This window comes from Harpia harpyja, chromosome 1 (genome assembly GCF_026419915.1).
Source record: "Harpia harpyja isolate bHarHar1 chromosome 1, bHarHar1 primary haplotype, whole genome shotgun sequence".
In the NCBI taxonomy this organism is placed as follows: Eukaryota; Metazoa; Chordata; class Aves; order Accipitriformes; family Accipitridae; genus Harpia; species Harpia harpyja.
The window spans coordinates 83816416-83837184 of NC_068940.1; the positions used below are offsets into that span (position 1 = coordinate 83816416).

A 20769-nucleotide genomic window follows, 5' to 3' on the forward strand; every position below is an offset into this window, starting at 1 on the left:
CATACTTTAACCACTACTTACAAACGAGGTGTTCTACAGAAAAGCTGTTTTTTAAAAAATTACTTTTGCTACATTTCTCAGTGGGCCATTTCCTTCAGCAAAAACGCTGCACGAAAAGCAGACAGATTTGTCAGCACACCCTTTCAGTGGCAGAAAAAAAGGCTTGTGGCATATGTCTTGCTATTTTTCAAAGAGGGAGTGAGACAGGAGCCTTTAAAGGATCGTGTCAATTTTCTTCTTCTGGGTGGGTAAGGCTCAACATGCCTCTTCGCCCACAGCTGGAAAATAACACTGGAATGAACATGGCACCTCTTTGTCTCTTGTGGAATGATTTAGAGGTTAAAGAAAGGTGGTCTCAGTAGAGAGCTGGCAAATATTTATTTTTACAAATATTTTAGTAAACAAAATCAATCACAGTGAAAATAAGGCATACTGTTCTGTAACAACAGAAAAAAGAACGATGTGGAGTGAGTATGGCAAAAGAACAAGGATTTCATAATAAAGTGAATTAAATCCAGTCATAGTGTAACTTACACTGAAAAGCAACTCAAAATAATGAACAACTAGATTTTTAAGCATAATTAGAATATGAATAATATCTAGAACATTAAAAAAAAAAACATTTTTAAGGACAGGAAATAACCTTAATTCTGGCTAGATCTCTTTGATGCCTATGGTAAGATTCGTATTAAATTTTTCTTTCCCATCCAAAAACATGCTAAGCACGCAAACTACAAAATGGCAAGATTCCCTCAAGTAACTTGTAAACTAATTTCCAACATGAAAAAAAAGCAATAAAGAGATGAAGCAAGCTGGCAGACACTACAGCAGCAAAACCCAGTGTTAATTCAAGTGAAGGTTAAATTTTTTTCCAGACTAAATCAGGTGAAAGAGTTTGTATCAGAAACTGCTAGCAATGCTGTACCACCAACAACAAAGCCCTTTGGTGCCAACACTACTGGTCATCCACTTTGCAATCACATCATCTGAAAATATGGTTTAAGCATTCTGTTCACATATAAAGGCCCTATCCGCTCACTAGGAACAGATACACTGTCCTCCTCCTGGCTTTGCCCTGTGGTCTCTGGGTATTGCCTTGGTTCTCACCCTGTCATTTAATTGTCATTTACTCTTGCAGTTCATAGCACCCATCAACAATGTTAATTGAATTTAAGGTGCAAGCAATCGGGAGGAAACAGAAAACCAGGACCCCCAGGATTTTTGCTTTATTCATCCTGGAATGTACCTGAATCTAAATCAGGATGACTGCAAAGTTCACAAATTTACATTTAAATGACAGTGAAGATCTGTATTACCATGTCACTGTCTAGAGCAGCATGTGCTTATTTAAACCTTGTGGACATTGTTCAACTTTGAAATTTGCATTTTAAAGGACAAAAATTTTCCTTTAAGCAAAAGATGGGAAGACCTGTATGTTTCTTTAAAAAGCAGTTGGCCCTCAGAGAGCAGGAGAGGTGCTAGAACAGAAAAGATGGGCTGAAGGAATGTCTCGGCTTCACAGAGTTGACAGCCACAGCTGATAGTGACAGGGTGATGCAGAAGTTAAGTGATGCTTAGAAGAGACCTAGCTGAGGTAAGCTAGTAATTTCTATCCTAGTTTTGCTAAAAAACACCCCCATAATTTTCAAGTACAGATTCACAATTACCTGTGTAGATGCATGATGCCAACCAAACTATGGGTCTAAATCCATACTGGAAGGCATTCTGAGCAACAACATAATTAAAACACACCCAAGAAATGTGAGAAAATACATTAAAGGGATCTGCCAGCATAACCCATTAACACCACAGGTGGTAAGAATTTTTTTTTTTTTAAAAGGCCAACTCAACAGCCAACAGCTTGTCTGTCTACTACATACAGATATAAAACATCGCTTCCCAGCCCCCTTGAAAATATACTCAGTTCTTCCATCCTGTTGTGTCATGCATCAATTACAATTACAGCAATTTACTGTTTGCTTTTCCAGATAAAATTCTTTTTACAGAATCATAGTAATTAACAATGACAGTAGCAAAATTGATAGCACTGCCTCTTAAAGTACCAGTTCCTGTAAGATGACACTATCCTATTGCCTTGCCAAACTTTAAACAAATGTCCTCATCTTTTACAGTTTGTGTCTAACAGTGTTTGTTCCAGTCAAAACAGGTCAGCCTTTCCCAAGAGAGGACTAGAGAACAAATACACTCTTTAATGTTGGTGACCTTTTCTTCAAACAGTTCTCAGATCTCATGCATTGAAAGGCGGCCTTCAAAAGTTACACGTCAGGTCAAGGACACACTTTTTCTCGTTTCTGTGAAAATCTGCCCAATTTGTCAAAGTTTACATCTAGTCAGTGGAAAATTGTACTTGAAAGCTGCACTTTAGCTGCTAAAGTCTCCCAGAGAATCCATCCTCCCTGTGCACACTTAAATATTCAGATATTTCTGGCTGAAGCAGAGGAAGTTTGAGCCAAGAAGTCTGGACTCCAACATCGGTTATAGATGTGACAGTGTCAGTGGCAAAACTCTTCTGACAGTCTCCCCCAAATCACAATCCTAAACCTGTTGTTGGCTGAACACATCTCCAAGCCCCTTGCTCCATTTCTGCTCCCCCCTCTCTTCAACCCTGCTAATGACAAAAAGTGTGGGAAACGCTAGCCCTCTCCAAGCAGACTCCCCATCTCCATCCCATAGGCTCCTGGCTGAGGCCAAAGTTACCAACGCTTCCCATCTTCCTGTTACTGCTTTCTACATCTTGTGCTGCTTTGAAAGGCCTCTGTAATTTGCATTCTTCCAGACCCACTGTTGTAGTTGTAATCCTCTTCCTGGGATCCTCACACCAACATCTATTCTTAACTGCCATTTCTCCTAGTTCTCCTCTCTACCACTGCCCAGGCATGGACAGTGCCAAGCATTTCAGTGGGGCAGTCATCTTCCAGGCTGCCAGAGCACAGTAGAAAGGGGAGCAAGAAGGCTAGAGGGAAAGCAGGAGGGGAAAGAGGACAAAAACACATGGATAATGCATGCAGAGCTTTTAACTCTGCCAATATGAGAAAAAAACCCACAACTAAATACAAAGGGGGGGGTTGCAATGAAAATTGCCATTTAAAAAGCCAGTTTCACAAGGGGACTTGAATGCCATTCATAAGCTCAGGACAAGCCAACAAACCAAAAACCCAGAGCTTACATCTTGATTCATCATCCCACATAGTACATGAGCCCTAAGATAAAGGCAATTCTTTAGTGGGTCTCTACATCCATCTTGTTTATTATTATAGCTGAACACAAAAGTGACTTGCTAACCAAACACGTGAGGCATGAAGGTTTTTGTCCCTGAGGAGAAAGGAACAGAAAACAAGTAGGGCACCTTAGCAAGCAGCAGGATCTATAAGAACTACAACATGCCTAGACCACTGTACTTCTCTATAACTTCCATTTTCAATTAGAAAGACTAAAGCAAATAAAATACTAACAGGTTGTGTGGCTGAATCAGTAAGCAGCAACTCCAGCTGATGAGCTCCTTTGTATTTGCAAAAATCAAGTGAGGAGGAAAATCAAACTTTAGCTGTTAATTCAATTTGACCAAGCACAGATTGGACTAGAACACTCAGTGTATCAGTAGGTTGCCAATACGGGACCTGAACATCACAGAGCTACTGGATATCATCTCCTTATAAATATAGCAGTATCGCATGGTCAAAGACGAGACTATCATCTCACCAACTGAATGCAAACAAACCTGCCCAACACAGACACAAGGCTCCTCAGTGATATGCAACTGCACAGAAGTTCAGTGCAACATAATAATAATAGAAGTTCAGTGTAAGCAACAATATTATGCACGTAACACCAAGGTTCAGGAATATAACAAAACCATCACTGCTTTGAAGTAGTTTCTGAACCTCTGAAAGTCTTTGGAATGCGTGTTCCTCTAAATAAGCCTTTTCCAAGCAACTCTTGAAGCAAGCTCATCTGCAACAGTATTTTGAGATACTGCAAAAGGTCAAACACATTTTTAGTTTCTGCAACTAAAAGTGAGAACATCTTAATATGCTAGAAAATACAGCTCAAGCACTATGAAGTCCTTGGAGCTCTTTACTAGTGATTTGCTGCTTATCATCACCTCATCCCAAGTAAATTAAAGAATGACTTCAACAAAGCCACCAAATTTTGTGGGCAGAGTTTTTCTGCCAAGAGAACACAGTCTGACCTGAAAAGGTCACAGGAGTTAGGACAGAAGCAAGTACCCATTGACACTAATGAATTTCTTTCCTCCATCAGCATGGCTAGTTAGCTTGTATGCTACATCAGACACTTTGCAATAGTAAACTGCACCTCTGAAGGAACTTACTAAATGAGGAATATTAAATCCCTGTTCCAACACATGCCAGAAAGCTTTGGCTACAAATCAAGAACTGATTACATCCAAAAGTCTAAGAGCACATTCCAGTTCAGACATGCATGTTAAAATAGTGGCAGCCAAAGTGCTAGCACTCACAGGGCGAAACATCCTCCTTAAATTCCCACCTCAGTTCAATATTTCAAATAGCACCAGCTCTATGAAAGCAGAACAGAAATGAAATGTTCCCAAACAGAAAAAGAATAGATCAGTCCATGAAACAGGCACAGGAACACCACTCACTTATTTCTAATTAGGGCTCAGCATCCCAGCAATGACAGATCACAGACTTCAACAGGCCCATCGAAATGCCTCTCCCCCAGCTGATCAGGATGCCTGCATTTGACAACCTGATAACATTTGAAACAAACAGACAAGACCTCCACAGATAAACAAACCTGGTCTGAGGCAGTAAAACACATTCCTCTCCCAAAGCTCCCTGTGACCACAATAAGCTACATGTAAAATATTAAGAACCATTTATTTGAGAAGAAACTATGGTTGGGTATCCATATCTTGAAGGTATCTTTAACCTAAACCATACAATGACTGCTACACATCATATCAACTGCAGTGGTGTCACTGCCATGAAGAACTGTATAATTACCTGCAGATATTTTTCCAACATTTTGTTGGGCTTTAACAAGTGCTGTTAATAAAATCTAGTCCTTTTGTACAGTTTGGCTTTCATTTCAGTTAAGGAACTTTTATAAACTTGTTTACATAATTCTCAAAGACGTGGATTTATAATTCTGTCAATGATTTTACAAGGTTAATGGCCTCTGTAATTAAAACGAATGAATGAGAAACTGAACTACTTGAAATTTATGCACTTCAGTCAAGCATAAAAACAGCAAACTCTGCAAAGAACTTGAATGTACGAACCAGACTAAACCCCACCTTTTTGCTGACAGCTCCAAACCAACGCACAGAAAGGGACATGCTCCTTTTAATGGTATGCTTAGACTCTGAAGTATTTTGAAACCTAAAATCCTAAGAATAGAGATTAACACAATTTCTATTCTAGTTTCCAGACCTGGGTGCATCTGAGAAATACTTTCATTCCAGAGGTATAATTTAAAGTAAACAAACAAACACACACCAGAATAAAACTCATACTGTGATACTGAAGGCTCAAAAACATAGATTCTATCTTCAGGAGCATATCTATTATCCAAGATGGTTTTAATTTAATTTAAATATCACTTTCTTTTATTTTTTTATTTAAACCTCAAGCTTTTAATTAGTATATTTTTAAATAAATGAATTTAATAAGAACTAAATGGCACTGATAATAAAAGCTCCAAGTCCCTTACTCAAAAAAAAAAACCAAAGCCCTGAATCCATCTAAGAGGAAGTCAACCAAGACTTGAAAATATCACAAAATTTGTTTAAAAATTTCATAACATGCCTTGATAATTTTTTTATTTAATTAGTTGACATACATTAGCAAGTAAAAGGCTAGATCACATCATACTCTTTTTTAAGGTGAAATAACCTGAAGTTGCAATAATTATAAGCTAAATTTCTTCATGGAACTAAAACTTCCATCATCCAAACTTCACTAAAGAACTTGATTTAACAGCAATAACACATCAGAAGTTCACTCTAGAAAAAAAGAAAGGAATAAAATCCCCTGATACTTCAGGGGTTTTTTAAGGTCTAAAGGTTTCCTACTGCCTCAGAAAGGTTAGAGGTTGCTTCATGCTCTTGAACTCTCATCGGGAGTTATTCACGTGCAAAGAAACAAATTCTTTGAATGTGACATTCTACCTTCTTGTCCACAGCCATAAAAATGGATGAAAAATATGAATGCATGGGCTGATGGTGAGATGGTAAGTTTATTAATGCAATTCATAAGCCTCTTGGACTACTGGCAGAAATCCGACAGAAAGGTGTTAAGAAAGTCTTGAACCCATTATCCACAGATATATACTCTGATAGGTTATTTAGTTTGACCTCCTCAATAGAAGGAGCAATTTTCAAGCTCATAAATTTTTACTGAGCATATTTTTAGGAAGACATCCATCCTCTTGCAACAGCTCAGCTGTCAAAGTGCCCCCAACCCTCATGCACATTTGGTAGAGTGGGAAGTCCATCTAATCCTTACGCTGATAACTTCAGCAAAGCCTGTTTAATCAGGCTTTGAATGGAGACTATACATTGCTCCCAAACCTTTTCTTTTGCCTTTATATAGATTTGTACTTATTTGTGCAAGCAAGGCTAAGAGACAGCAGCATACAGACACACATCAATACCAATCACTTAAATTCTGTTTGAGCCACAGCTACGATCCTTAGCTTCTCCACTGGCATGCAAAATAAAGCATTTTTGATTATGCAAATACTCCTCTGCTTTGTGAATAGGGCCTCAAGTGATTCCAATGTTAATTCTGTTAGAAATCTTGATGCAAACCAGTATTTCAACCATGTCAGCTTTATAACCAAGACTTCCTGAGAAACACATAATTGCAAATCGCAAAATATCTTTTAGGACCACAAATACATTGAGATAAAGTAACCTGGAAAAGTGTGAAAGTTCTTTACAGCTTTTTGTCAATGGGCCTACAACCTGTGGGGCTTTGCTTTGAGTTAGATGCCCCTTCAGGAACTGGCAGTTTCCTACTGGCAGCAATGTAGGCACTGCTACATTAAGAACACCAGAAATGAAACAACAAAAGCAGATTTTTACCTTGTCCAGAGTTTAATGTGCTAAATGTTTGGGGTTTGTGTCTTTTCCCTCACACGATTCAGTGAATGTTTGTATGAAAATGTTCTTGCCAGTATCAGACACATTTTTCGAGCCCTCACAGCACACAAAAGAGCAAGCATGCGTCCTGGATTTCAAAGAAATAGGGGGAAAGGGAAGTGAGTGCGTGTGTGTGTGTTATCCTGCCATTTGAGGGTAAAATGTGTAAAAAGTAAATTATATTTTTTTCCAGCTATAAAATTTTGGAAATATTTGGACCACATAAAAGTAGGTCAATTTTGACTGCTTCCAAACTAGAACTTCAAAATATATTGACTTAACATCTTTCTTTTTACTTTGCAAGTTCAGTTTTGATTTTTTTTTCCAGTCAGTTGTATTTAACCTGTCACAGCAACTTGGGTTACTTTGTCCTCTCAGGTTTTAGGAGATATGAGGGAAGGGAGGATGTTTTCAGGTGGAAGCCAGCCACACTGGCACTGCTATCACGCAGTCTGCGAAGCTAGCATGGTGGTACACCAAGATACCTACCACCCTCTTGACTTTCTTGATTGCTTCTGCTTAGGGAAAACCAGGTGATAACTAAGACTAAATAAAACCCAAGGATATTTGTTATATAATTACCTGAGCTGTACAATTAAGATGGGCTTCAAAGAACTAACTCTCAGCTTAAGTTGCCTATAGACAAAAAAAGGGTGTTAGGAAGTTTCCACAGGAGATCCACAGCAAAATGTTAAATGCTTAAAATTAGCTGTCATTGACAGTGCAAGTTTTGAGCACCTTCTCAAGACAAAATCCACAGCATCCTTATTCACATTAACCCCTTCCTAACATCCGAAAGTAACAGTCAAAGAAAACTGGTCGGTACCACTTCTGCACTGATTAAGGGAACTCTGAATCAAGCTTCATAAAACAAGGACAGCAAACAAGCCGTATCAGTTCAGAACAGATACACATCACCAAGTTTAGCACAGCTAATATATCCTTATTTACAAGGCTTCCTCCATTCATTTTGTTCTTAGTTCACTTCTCAATTGGCTCCAGCTAAATCTGCTTCTAGCTAAGAAGCTGTGGAAGTTTGTGACAAGTGGCCCAGACCTTAAAAATTCAGAAATACACAGTTCCAGATTCTACAGCTGTATACCCCATAGTGATGGCTTTTAGACTCCACTGTCATGGCTTGTATTTTAATAAATGGGTCAGAGGTGGAAGGTCACAATATCCTATTACCAGTCTCTGAACCATCCAGTTCCCCTTCATCTTAGCAGAAAAATGCAATACATTATCAGCTTCTTTTTTTATATTGCTTACTTGAGAGGAACATTCCAAAGTAAAATAATGTGGATATTCATTTTCATTGCTTTGAAGAAGACAGTAAAGGTCAATTTCTAATTTTGAAATGCTACTCTCTTCATATTGATTATAAAGCCTGAAAGCAGTAACTCCACCCATGATGCAAGAAGAGATCCCATTATGAAGCACATATTTCAGCTCCATATAATTCATTAATAATAAATCTCCCACCTCTCCCAGCAAAAACTGAAAAATTTAACTTAAATGTTTGCAACACAGTCTTCAGCCTATGGAAAAATACAAGAGTGGAAAAGGAGCAGTGCTGTCTCCCGAAGGAACGGCCTGACCCAGACAACTATGCCTACAGCATCCAGCAGCAGATAGACCAAAGAAAAAAAGCAGCCTGTGAAGAAACAGAAAACAAAAACAAGGGAGGAAAAGAAAGAATGTATTTTTTTCCTCACATATATAACTTCAGAGTAAGATGTATTTGTTAACGCTTTTTCCACTGTTTTGATTATAACATGTTTTTCTTCCTATGAGAAAGGTATTAGTACATGCTTCTTAGCAACTACAGTGGCTGCTGCCATATTTCATGCCAGTACAAAGATGCAGGCTACGGAAAATATTTCCCAAGTATTTCAAAGTTTAGAAACAACTCATGCTTAGAATCTTCAGCAAAGTACTGTGATCTAAACATAGCATTTTACCATACTGGGATTTTTTACTTCCCTGACTACACGACATATTTAAGGAAGAACTGAATCATTATCACAAAAGATGGGAATAAAAGGCAGCAAAGCAAAACACTGCAGTAGTCTCGTCCTTTCAGGCTGCCTGTCTTCTCCACTAGCAAGCCTCTTCTGAGTGCGTGGCCCCATCATTTGCAAATAAGGATCATTCACCCTTTGATATAGAAGTGATTTATATAGATACTAAAATAGAATAGTATCTTGTGTCTGGAAAGAGACTGATGGTGCTTAATTTTAGGACCCATTTATAAAGAAGTTACAAATTTGCAATAAACTAGTTGTGGTTTTTTTCAAAGGAAAAAAAAAGTAGTTATTGTGCTCTGGACAAAAGCATTGAAAACAAAGGCAGTGTTGTGGATCCAGCAGTAGCATGTGCACATCTTCATTGTTATACTCGTGTCTAAAGAACCAGGACTGTTTCATACCATATTTCTAAATAAATTACATACATCAGGAGAATTAGGATAATTCATTCATGAATTTTCTGTGTAAAAAACACACAAAGCTGTTCTGATGATGTGTTTATGAATGATGACTGAAGTTAGTAGCAAGAAGATGGTCACACATCTCAGACACAACTTCTGATGAAAACAGACATCTTTTGTGGGAAGCATTTTATCTTTATCTAGATGTGGGTACACGTCCAACTCACATTAAACATTCTCTGGGTTGATCAAAGCCAGTACACGGCCCTTCACAAAGAATTTGGTTGTTTGGGGAACAGGGTTAATCAGCTCTGTGTCAAGTCTTAAAGACATACAGGAGACACATGCACACACAGTATATATACACACCCACACACTCCTTTCCATACATACAGTGATGCATCTTCTTCAAGGGGGAGAGATTTAACACCAGGAAACCACACAACCTTCTCATGTCCTTATTTTGCATTCATCCAAATGTCAAACTAGTTCTGCTGAGATACAAGTCACCTATGAGTTTGACATGTGCAAAAAACTATGGAGAAAACTCAAGCTGACTGAACCGGTTCAAACACTGAGTTGCCACCTTGCTCTGGTGCTTTCAAAATCCAGGACACAGCAGTGGAAAAACACACACAAAAAAACTCGGAGGTCTTGACAAAGACAAATGTCTTTGTGCAGACTTGAAGTCACCACTTTAATCACAAGGCTAAATGGTACTGTTGCTAAGATTATTCCTTTCACAAAAGGCAGATATAACAAAGAAAAAGCAATTTGAAGAATTGGCTAGGTTGAGGAGACATTTCTTTGCCTCATCACCAGATGATATCAAAGTTTATTTCACCAGGTGGCCATGGAAGGTATTGGCACTTGGAAGAGTGCCTTAGGGCCTCTAAGCAATTCAAGCTGAGATGCCATCACTTGCTAGCAACTCTATTCATATTAACAACCAGCTAGTATCTGTATCACCAATTCAATGCACTCCAACTGGAATATGGCCACAGGGTAAAAAACTAATGCTACTTGAAGCAGGATTAACTTAGCTCTACATTTTATGGTGGTAGCACATGCTATAAGAGGAAGTTAAATTTGCATACAGCATAAAAAGACTGGCCGTCACCAACTTCCACTCAAACAAGAAAGCCATGACAGCTGCATAAGGGTTCTGTATGACTTATAGTTATGTATTGCAGTTATATATGAAGAAAGGATTGCCACCCTCCTTTTATCCTCCATTTTCTGTAATTGCCATCTTTCTTCTACCCTTCCCATCATACTATGAAGGACAGCAAGAGCAGCAGACCAGATAAATCTGTAAGGCAACACTTCTGACTCCTGCATTAAACAGGGAAGAGAAGAAATGTTTTTTGAGCAGAAGAAAACTGCTCAGAGCCGAAGGCCCCAGCAGGGCCAAAAGCCAAGTCAGAGAGGCCTGAAAGTCAGGTCAGAGGAAACTGTAGGCAAATGCCTTACTGAGAAGGATTCAATAGTGCCCCTGGACTAATGGATTTGTAACCTTCTAGTGCTGGAACTAGCACAAGATCCCTTATCCAACACCTTCCATATGAATACTGAAGATGCACAGACAACTTCTTCAGTGGAAGTAGGGCAGAGTCTGAAAGGTCTACCACTAAGCTAACTCATAACAAGGATGAGAAAAGGATTCCTGATGGCGAAATTATGATATTTAAAAAAAAAAAAAAAAAAATCCTCAGTATGTCACCCCATTCTCTTCTTGCTTGAACTGTGCCCAAGAACAAAAGCCAGAAGAAGGTCACATCTTGCACATCAAAGGTACTGAATGAAGATTCAATTGGTACAGCCGTGTTGCATCTCAGCAAGCTACAGATAAAACATTGGAGGGGGAATGGGAGGAGGACAGAGGAGACAGAATATTCTGTGGAACAGATTTAGCTCTATGAAGCTGGATAATTTGGAATTTTCATTTGTACTTTTCAGAAAAGCATGACACTTTTCCCACATGATAGCAGTTCATTATAGAGTTTAAAATTTATATCACAATTCTCAAAGGGAAATACCATCATTTATGTTGCATTTACATAATCCCAGCTTTCCTGAAGGTTTTATAATTGTGAGAACCACTAATTTGTTAGAGGGTTAAAAAAAAAAAAAAGGAAACACTAGACTCGGTCTATGAATAGCAAGGAACAAAGAAACAAGCAAGACAGACTTTATCAATCTCTACCATTTCTAAGCGCCCTACGAGGACAGAAGCCTTTGTTTGGTCCACCAAAAAGAAGCGAGGAAGGAGCAGAGCACAATTTGGACACACTGAAAAGCAGGATACAACATCACAGTAATCACTTGCACTGTATCTGAGATTGGAAAAATTATCAGCTCTCCCATGTTCATCGGTGATGACCAGAAATTCAGTTCACCTGTTTCAGCCAGTCAGTCCAACGGCCTTCAAAGAAAGGCAAATGAATACTGTCAGTAGAAAAAATTAGCAACCAGTCAGGGCTGGGGAGAACAGCAGGAGGGAAAGCAGAATAATGACGTAAGGTCCTGCTGCTTTGAAGCTCCACATTGCCGAGGATCTAACATGCTTCTCTCAGACATACACAAATGCGCACACACACACATATGCAGGAGAAAGCACAACTGAAATATGATTGAAAATCTGAGCTATCAAAAAAATGTTCAGTCATAAAAATGCCAGAAATTAAAGGAGATTTTTCTATTATTAATGTTCAGTAAGAATGAATATACACTTCTCTACAACATGACAGCGTATTTAATAATACGTAACATCCAAACTTCTCGGAAATTTTAAAAGCTGACTTCATTTCATAAGAAAGGTCCCAGGAACATCCTATTCAAAATGTACTGTAGTTTTTGAAGCCCAACTTGTCTTAATTTGGCAATCTTGTATTCCCCTTTTATCTTGAGGAAGCATACAGTTTCGGTAAGGCTGCAGGATGCCCATAACAGAAAGAGACCAGACAGAGAAATTAAAATTGCTGGACTTTCTCTATTTTTGAATACTTCTTGACCTTAAATATCCAATGACAATGTGTCCCAGAGGTTCTTGGCTCATGTGTTTTATTTGTAACAACACTGAAAAACAAAGCTGTTATGACTACAAGCTGCACTGGCTTTGCAGGGACTTTACAGTTAATTAAGCTGTAGCTATTTAGCCTGCATTAGGCACCAGCTTTGCCAATTCTGTAGGCAATGAAAATGTTCTCCAAGCTACAGCAAAGCTACTGTCCTTTTCTTTTTTTACTTAAATGCTCCAAAGCAATGTGGCTTTTGGGGAGAGTGAGCTTATCCTCAGACTCTAAAAACATAAAGACACAAACCCCCTATAGTTACTCATGTGACATGCATGCTCAGAATAGTTACATCTTCATAATCTTAAATGTAATCCCTTGAAGTTCCCTGAGGCTTGTTGAGCCAGACACATATGAAGCTTTTAGGCATTTCAGTTATGGAAATTTAAATTTCTTGACTGGACTTCATGAAGGAAATGTGAAAGTCCTCCACAGTCCTATCACTCAGAAGAAAGCAGCTGTCAATCTTCCTTAATTAAAAAAAAAAAAAAAACAAACAAACAAAAAACCAACCCTGCATAAAAGGAAGAATAGGATTATTTTTTGTAAGAGGATGATTTAACTTTCAAAAAAAAAAGAATAATTTACTCTTTACTGGCAGATGAAGATGGGATTCCCATTGCAATTTTCATGTTTACCTTCTCCCAGTAGATCAACCAACAATGACTCTTAAAAAAAATAGACAGATATTGTTTCACTGTGCCCTTGACCTACAGCATACAACCTTCCAGACCTACTCTAATACAATAAATAGGAGGCTTATCACTGTGAGTCATCTAACTAGTGCCATGAGGTCATTTGTTGACTTAAAGTTATGCTATATATCAGTCAAAAATCACTGAGCTGGGAAGTGCGTGCAATAACTCAGGTAATAATTCAATATGAGATCACAAGAATTATATCTACTGAGTAAAAATATAATTTTCTGTAGCCCTTCCTTAGATGGTACAGGTACAGACTGTGCTATTTCTCTTGGATAATACAGAAGCACAGCTGCTTTACATCACTTTCAGTATTGTTACTACAAAGCAGAATTTTCCATTGTGCACCCATTAGGAACACTGTGCAATAAATTACATGTTCACTTAGGTAAGGGCTCTCTCTCTCTTGGCAAACTGCTGATCTTCCCTGTACTTTTTCTTAGCAGTTACTCCACTTCAATTTTCCGAAGATAAAAGTTTTGTGAAGATTTATCCCCTTCAGCCTGACAACTTCAGAAGGGGAGGCCTCAGAAAACCTCCCAACCTCAGAAAGTCTGTTCAGCCTGGGGCATAAAGGCAGACTCGCATTTCTTTCTGAAAGACCCCTTAAGGTTTTCATTTTTTGTTTCTCTTGTTCCCTCCTACCACACAGTAAGATATGGATGGAAGAGGCCTGAAACTTCGAAGACTTTTGAAAATGTTTTGTGGCCAAGAATTAAGAATCTCTCCTCCCTGCTCTATGCTGGCACTCAAATGCATTAAGTTTTCTCCCACAAGTCACAAAACAACCTTATTCAGTACGCATGCTGAACTGCTCTTTAAAAATTTAAGTTAAAGAAAATTCATCAAACAAATCATGTGTTCTTTGCAATTTTATAATGCAAGACAGCTGGCTGTTTCCAAAGCATTTATGTGATATTTTTGCACACTGCTATCCATATGCAGCATTAAGGTAACAGTTTTCAATGCTGGAGTAGACGAAAAAATTCTTATTTGGGCAACTGTCAAACTGAAGATGTAGAGACAGTCTCTGACCTGAACACTTTTAATGTGAAACACAAATAGGTACAAATACATATTAATTACAAGATGTAAATACAAAAATTAATAAAAAGAAATAAACTAAAAGTTGCCTAATCATGGCATTTAAATTGCAAAGTACAAAAATACCTACAAAACATGTCTGGTTTGGATGATGCTTTGAAACATCATCTAGACCTATGGGAAATGAAACATCACCATATACTAAAACACTAGAATAGAGTTTTATTACTAATAGTAAATCAAATTAAGCAGAGCAAAGGAGCAGCGACATTTCCAAGGGTAGAAAACGAAAACCAAATACAAAACAGTTTCCACAATTAGGATGGGGAAGAAATAATTTTACTACCCACGAAAGGAACACAGTAAGCAAGTTAACCTCACAAGCAAGGTAGCAATAAAACCAAGGGATGTTTGTCTACATACATACCCAAAAAGCAAAATCTTTGTCATGCTGGATATAAGGAATATTATCACTCAGAAATCAAACAAGATAACTACAGAATTGTAAACCAAGCTATTTCCAGAATTAGAATCTACTGCACAGTTCAGTATTTAGCCTAGATGAACATATGACGTTACAGGAAATTAGGGGAATGAAATATCTGAGATAAAAGTGAAGGTCAGTGAACTTTTCTGCTGGCTGCAGTGGATTTAGTAACACTTCAAATCTGGTGCTTAAACATCTCTGAACAGCTGATAATGAGAGGTACAGTAAAAGAATAAATCACAACTACACAAACACAGAAAACATATCATTTGCTGATCTGTATTCTACCAAATTTAGTTTAATGAGAAAATAGTGTGTAAATGATGGTCAGGCTCCATACTGTCTCAGATACCACAGCTGCAGGCGCATTTAAAATACAACAGTAATATGGTGGCCTGCACCACTCATATATTTGTGATCAGAAAATTACATAGGTTTAACCCACTCAGGTATACGCATCCAATCGGTTACTCTTTTTTCTCTTTTTTTCCTTTTTTTTTTTCTTTTTCTCAGGCTCTTCAAAGGTAAATTAGATTATCCCAGACTAAGCGAGTTAAATTCAGAGTGAAACATCCTGTAAACTGCATGTCACTAAATGAAAGCATCAATAAATTGGTACAACCGACTCAGACCAAGTTGAAAGAACATTTAGCACAGGCTACTTCTAAATTTTGTTCTAGAAATTCAACAGGCAGCTGAGCAGCACTGATAAATAAGCTACATTTACCTACTTCCATTCAAACCTATGTAACTTTGATAAATGGTAGAAGACACAAACCCACATCTGCTGTAGAAGCAGAATTACTTCATAAGCTTTAATTGAAGTTTCAGCTAAACCTCCCCCAGTCATTAACTATGATTCTTCTTATGCAGCTTTACTGGGGGATTTTTTTTTTTTTACTTTTCTTTCCATTTTTTGTTTCAACCAAGTTACTGCTTGTTTCCACAGTCACACATGCCATATTTATAGCCTGCATTCTCCTACTTAGTCTTTTTTCTTTGTAGCTTTGTTTGTCTTTGAGCTTCATTCTGCTGCTGTCACAACAGTAACAATATGCTTCCCTGTACACAGACAGCTACAAAATTCCCTCAGCATGACCACTGCTTAAGATTTCAGCCTGTAACTTCCCCCTAATGAACATCACACAGCATCCCCATTAGGAGCACAGCGCAGGAATGGCATTTTCTCTCAATGCTTTACCTAAAGAGCCAGGAGAAATGTTGAACAATTTACTTACAGTAGTTTTAATTTACAAATAACTAGCATTCTGCCTGAATTTGCCTTGCATTGATGGAAAATTAGAAAATAAGGAATAAATCAAGGTCAAAACCTGCCTGGCTCCTCCATTGTGAAGGACTTTGGAGAAATGCCTTCCAACAGAACCCTGGCTCATGATACCATACATGCATTTTTTGATTAGAGCAACACTACTCCTCAGATAACTGAAATTAGAAGTTGATCTCATCTTCAGCGGTATTTGTCCTTGTTCTAATAGTCCCAGTCTAAATTATAGGGCTGGAGCTCTCAGTCAGCCAACAGAGATCAAGAAAAATCTGCTTAACACAGTGTCCAATTCTTACTGTTTTTCCGTATCAAACTTATCAGATAACTTCAAGAGCTTATACAAGCATTTCTTTTTTCTTTTTTTTCCCACCCATGTAGCTGAGATCAGCCACAGCTGCATTACAGAACTCAGCATGTCCAAGACAGATTAGATGCTGCTAAGAGGAAAGCAACAGCTTCCTCAGATCCTGGTAGTGAAGTCCACAGCTGTGGCGTCACCATCAAATAATACAGGTCTGGCACAACATCACTGAGATTATCTTCTGAAAGTTATATTTGTAATACAGCCTTCCTTACTTTCCTCACCCTAATATTTGTTTCTGACAAAATCAAAACAAACAACAGAAAAACCAAAGCCTAACTAAATACAGATTTTTCCCCTCCCCACCTTACACATCATGTATGTCTGACTTCTACATGATATAAAACATGCAAGACTGTATTTCTAATAGCTCCTACAGATCTGAATGAAGTTCCACTACCCAGGAAACCTGATTACATTTACCAAAAAAAAAACCCAACCACAACCAACCAACCTATAAGCTGAGTTTGACCCCACCTAACCAGGAGTCTACAAAAGTCAAGAAAACCCCCTCTCATTAGCCTAATACTCTTCGGATCTAGTCCCAGCCTAGATGAGTACTTAGAAATGCAATGGATGCATATAGGCCCATCAAAATCAGTGAGACACCGCATACTTAAGAAAATATATATTAATTAATAACTTTAAGAGCTTTTCTAGACAAGAGCTTTGTTCTACTAATATTAAAGTACCAGAACTTTAACTGGCTTCAACCACAGTGCTGTAGTCACAGCTAAAAGGAAAACTTCTCCATTGACACTGTGAAAAGTACTTTCATGTGCCTTTATAATTTAAAAAAATAATCAAGTGGAAAAATCTCTGTTCTTGCTCCTAACAAATACTTATTTATACTGAGCTCACACAACAAACTATTTATGAAGGAAAACACATTATACTGTATTTGACAGTTATAACGCTATAAACTTTCATCTAGAGCAAGCTTACATTAAAAAACCTTTTAAATGTCACTAAAAAGGTGCAAGAAAGCCTTATCTACTGTTTTCTTATTAAGTCAGTACCACATCAACTAAAAACCTGGAGAACAATAAACATTTGAAACACAGGCTGTTACGCCTTGAACTTGGCATTACAAATATTGAAAGCTGTGCTCGTAACCCTCTGCACACCTCGTTATCGCAGCACAGCTGCAGGGACAGACAGCTCACAGATAAAATATATATAATTATGAATAAATGTGTCAGATCATTCAATAATTATGATTCAAACAAAGCAGTACAGAAGAAGTGCTGAAATTTCTTCATAAATTGGCCACCTATGGTTTCCCTCCTTTGTGAAAGAGCCCCCTTTAAAATGCACAACCTTGGGATGGAAATCCACAGTACTTTAAAGGCTTCTAACTTCAGGGTCTCAATCACATGAAACATCAAATTTTTGCCCAGTCCAGCCCAAAACAGGCTCATTATACAGACACACATATGGCATATGGATGGCTGCAGGAACGTAGGCAGGAGCGAGGGACAAGGGAGCTGCAGCTGCTAGGACTGCGGCCACAATGGCCATGAAGCTGCACACCTCCCACGCAGAGCCATGCTGTGGATCTGTGAGGGCTGATGTTCTGGTACCTCCCTGGCTCATCCCACCTTGAGAATTATACCGAGATAGTCAGCACAGTTTTAAGAGGTCCTTCAAAACCCACAACAGTCTTGTCTTTTTAGTTCACTACCAACTTCAGCTGAGTCTGAATCAGTGGTGTGATGCTAAATTGTTTATTATTCCTCTACCAAGGCTCATTTTCAGTACCTTCTAACAGAGGAAGCCCACGCAGAGAAGGCACATCCAGCAATTTCTGCAAAGGAGCTTGACACAGGCAGGCTCAGATAAAGCAGCCATCACTAGGGACCACGAGAGGCTGACAAGGAAGGATAAAGGAGCAGAGCAAAAAGCGTAACAGGCATCTCCAAGCATGCTAGATAAGAGTCATTCCCAAGCCACACAAGTTAGAGTCCATGGGGAAGGAAAAACAAACAAAAGCTAGTCCCAAACTACACGCAGCTTCTCAGACACTTGTATTTTTGCTCCCTGATCTTCTGATTGCCTTCATCAAGAAACGCTTTTCTTCACTTCTTGCTGCGGGTATATGAAAAATTACATCTACCTTCACCTTAGGTGCTGCCTGCACGCAAGAAGCGCGACTTACACAGTTCCCTTACCTTCCAGAGTGACTTCTCACACCCACCTTAAACATGCTCTTAAGTACTCATTTGTACAGTAAATCTAACACGAGCCAAAGCAGAGGCAGAGCTGCATTCTTTAACAAGAACTCCCACACCAGAGGCTTTGTTTTTGAAGCACCAAAGTTTCTTCCTACTGAGAACATAACCATATAATTTGAATTCTCAAGCTATTCACTATAGCATGGCACAGAAATAAGAAATGCAATGTAATTACAAAAAAAACCCCTGCATAATCATTAAATGTGAGTGCATACCTTCCCTGATAGCGGTAAATGGGGTTCCTTCTTCTTCTTGTAATCTAATCACCTTCAATGCCACCAGCTTCCCATTTACCCTGAAAGGGAAAGAGAGGGGAGGGGAAGGAGAAATAAAAAACAAAATTAAAGCAGAAACAGTATTTCTCACAACAGAACTTACCTCTGATCATGTACTTATTCAATTTCTTCCTGTCAATGCCAGTGATTCATTTATAGCACTGTAAGAAACAGTTCATAGCTTCCATAATGTCAACTTTATATTTTCACACTCAGATGCAATCCAAGAAATGATCTCAGTTTTCTGTGAGTCAGTCTGTTTCCCTTCTATCACAGCACTAAACTGAAGCTTTGTTAAGAAGTATTACATTGTAAAATACAGTTTTAAAGCATCTGTCCTTTATTTGATCAAATAGTTCAAAGAAAAAGGCATATGATTTTCATCACCCCACTTGCAGTATATCCATACTTACACTGATTGCCTCCTTCCCACTGCATTACACCCATAATTATCGCCCTCAAAAAGCTATGGAGGTTTGAGATGGGAAATATTTTTTAGGTCATTCTGGCCATTCCCCGTTAGGGCAGGATTGTTCCTAAGGTACATTCTTGACTACATGGCCCAGGCTAGTTTTAGATTATAATGACTTGCATTTATAAGATAAAAAATATTTTGTGCTCCAAGGGACAAAACTTCACAACAGGTCACTCTAGTTTAAAATCTATTTGGCTGGTTTCACTTCTAGCATTAAAAATTTCACCACATATGAATCGTATTCAAGGCCTTGCAAAAAAATCCAGTTGGTTCAGTTTATCCAAATTGAATCTCACAAAAACTGAATGAAAGATAAAAGCTGATATCAATTACCCTCCTCAAGAACAAACTCATACTCTGAAACTTTAACAGACTCCCCAGGTATGACAAGCAATGGCAAGGATAGATTACCGAAAAGGCATAATACAGTTGCAAAAAAAAAAAAAATTATTATTGCAATTTCTTTCTGTAAAAGCAAAATTAGCTTTTACAGCCACAAAGCCCAAGGAAGCATTGAAGCTTTCGCACTCGTGTAGTCATGGAGGCAATTCACTATTGTACTGGGCCCTAGAAGATGTATTCATTTTTCTAAGCAACATGATACGGACACCTACCAAGTCTGAATTCATCTTCTTCCTCAGGCTTTTAATTTATGCAGTTAGGCGACTTCAGGGACAGGATGGCTACCATCTTGTTTCTTCTGGTTATTCTTTTTTTACAATCGCCAGAATCTCATTAGCCCTGTACACAGCATTGTGTAATGACTCTGAACAATTTAAGAAACCCAGAAACCCTGGTTATCAAAAGATGGTTTACTCATCACCTTCCAACTATTCAAAGTACTTCAGACTGGCACCAGTTCAAGTCTCCGGCCACTAGTCACTGTTGAAAGATAATTATCAGCTTAATCCTACTGGATTATCTGGATTTCTCCTTATAATTGCCTTACATATATTTTTGTTTAGATTTAAACAGGAGTTCTGGCATCAGAAAAAGATAAGCCTTGCCCCAAGTAACTTCATGTGTCATGCACAGACAGGAGAATAAACCATAATACAAGCAGAAGTAGAAAGACTGATGACAGACATGTGGTTCATATACATGTGTAGTTTTCAATTCCTCCGTCAATACGCCACCCTACCTGTCACATACATATAAATAAGTTAGATACCTGGATAACTCGATTATTTTAAAATAGATGAAATAACTGTGCAGGAGGAATTTAAATAAGAAAAGCAAGATCATTTTGCAGATCAAG

At 38.3% G+C, this 20769-nt stretch overlaps 1 protein-coding gene across 5 annotated transcripts in view; it reads right to left on the reverse strand.

The window, feature by feature from the left end:
- Positions 1 to 20769, reverse strand: part of CDK14 (cyclin dependent kinase 14) — a 330724-nt gene that overhangs the window by 197965 nt on the left and 111990 nt on the right. For all 5 annotated transcript variants that reach the window (XM_052802555.1, XM_052802583.1, XM_052802574.1 and 2 more), the window contains one exon: positions 18977 to 19056. In XM_052802555.1, coding sequence (XP_052658515.1) covers positions 18977 to 19056 — 80 coding nt within the window. The remainder of the gene's footprint in view (positions 1 to 18976; positions 19057 to 20769) is intronic.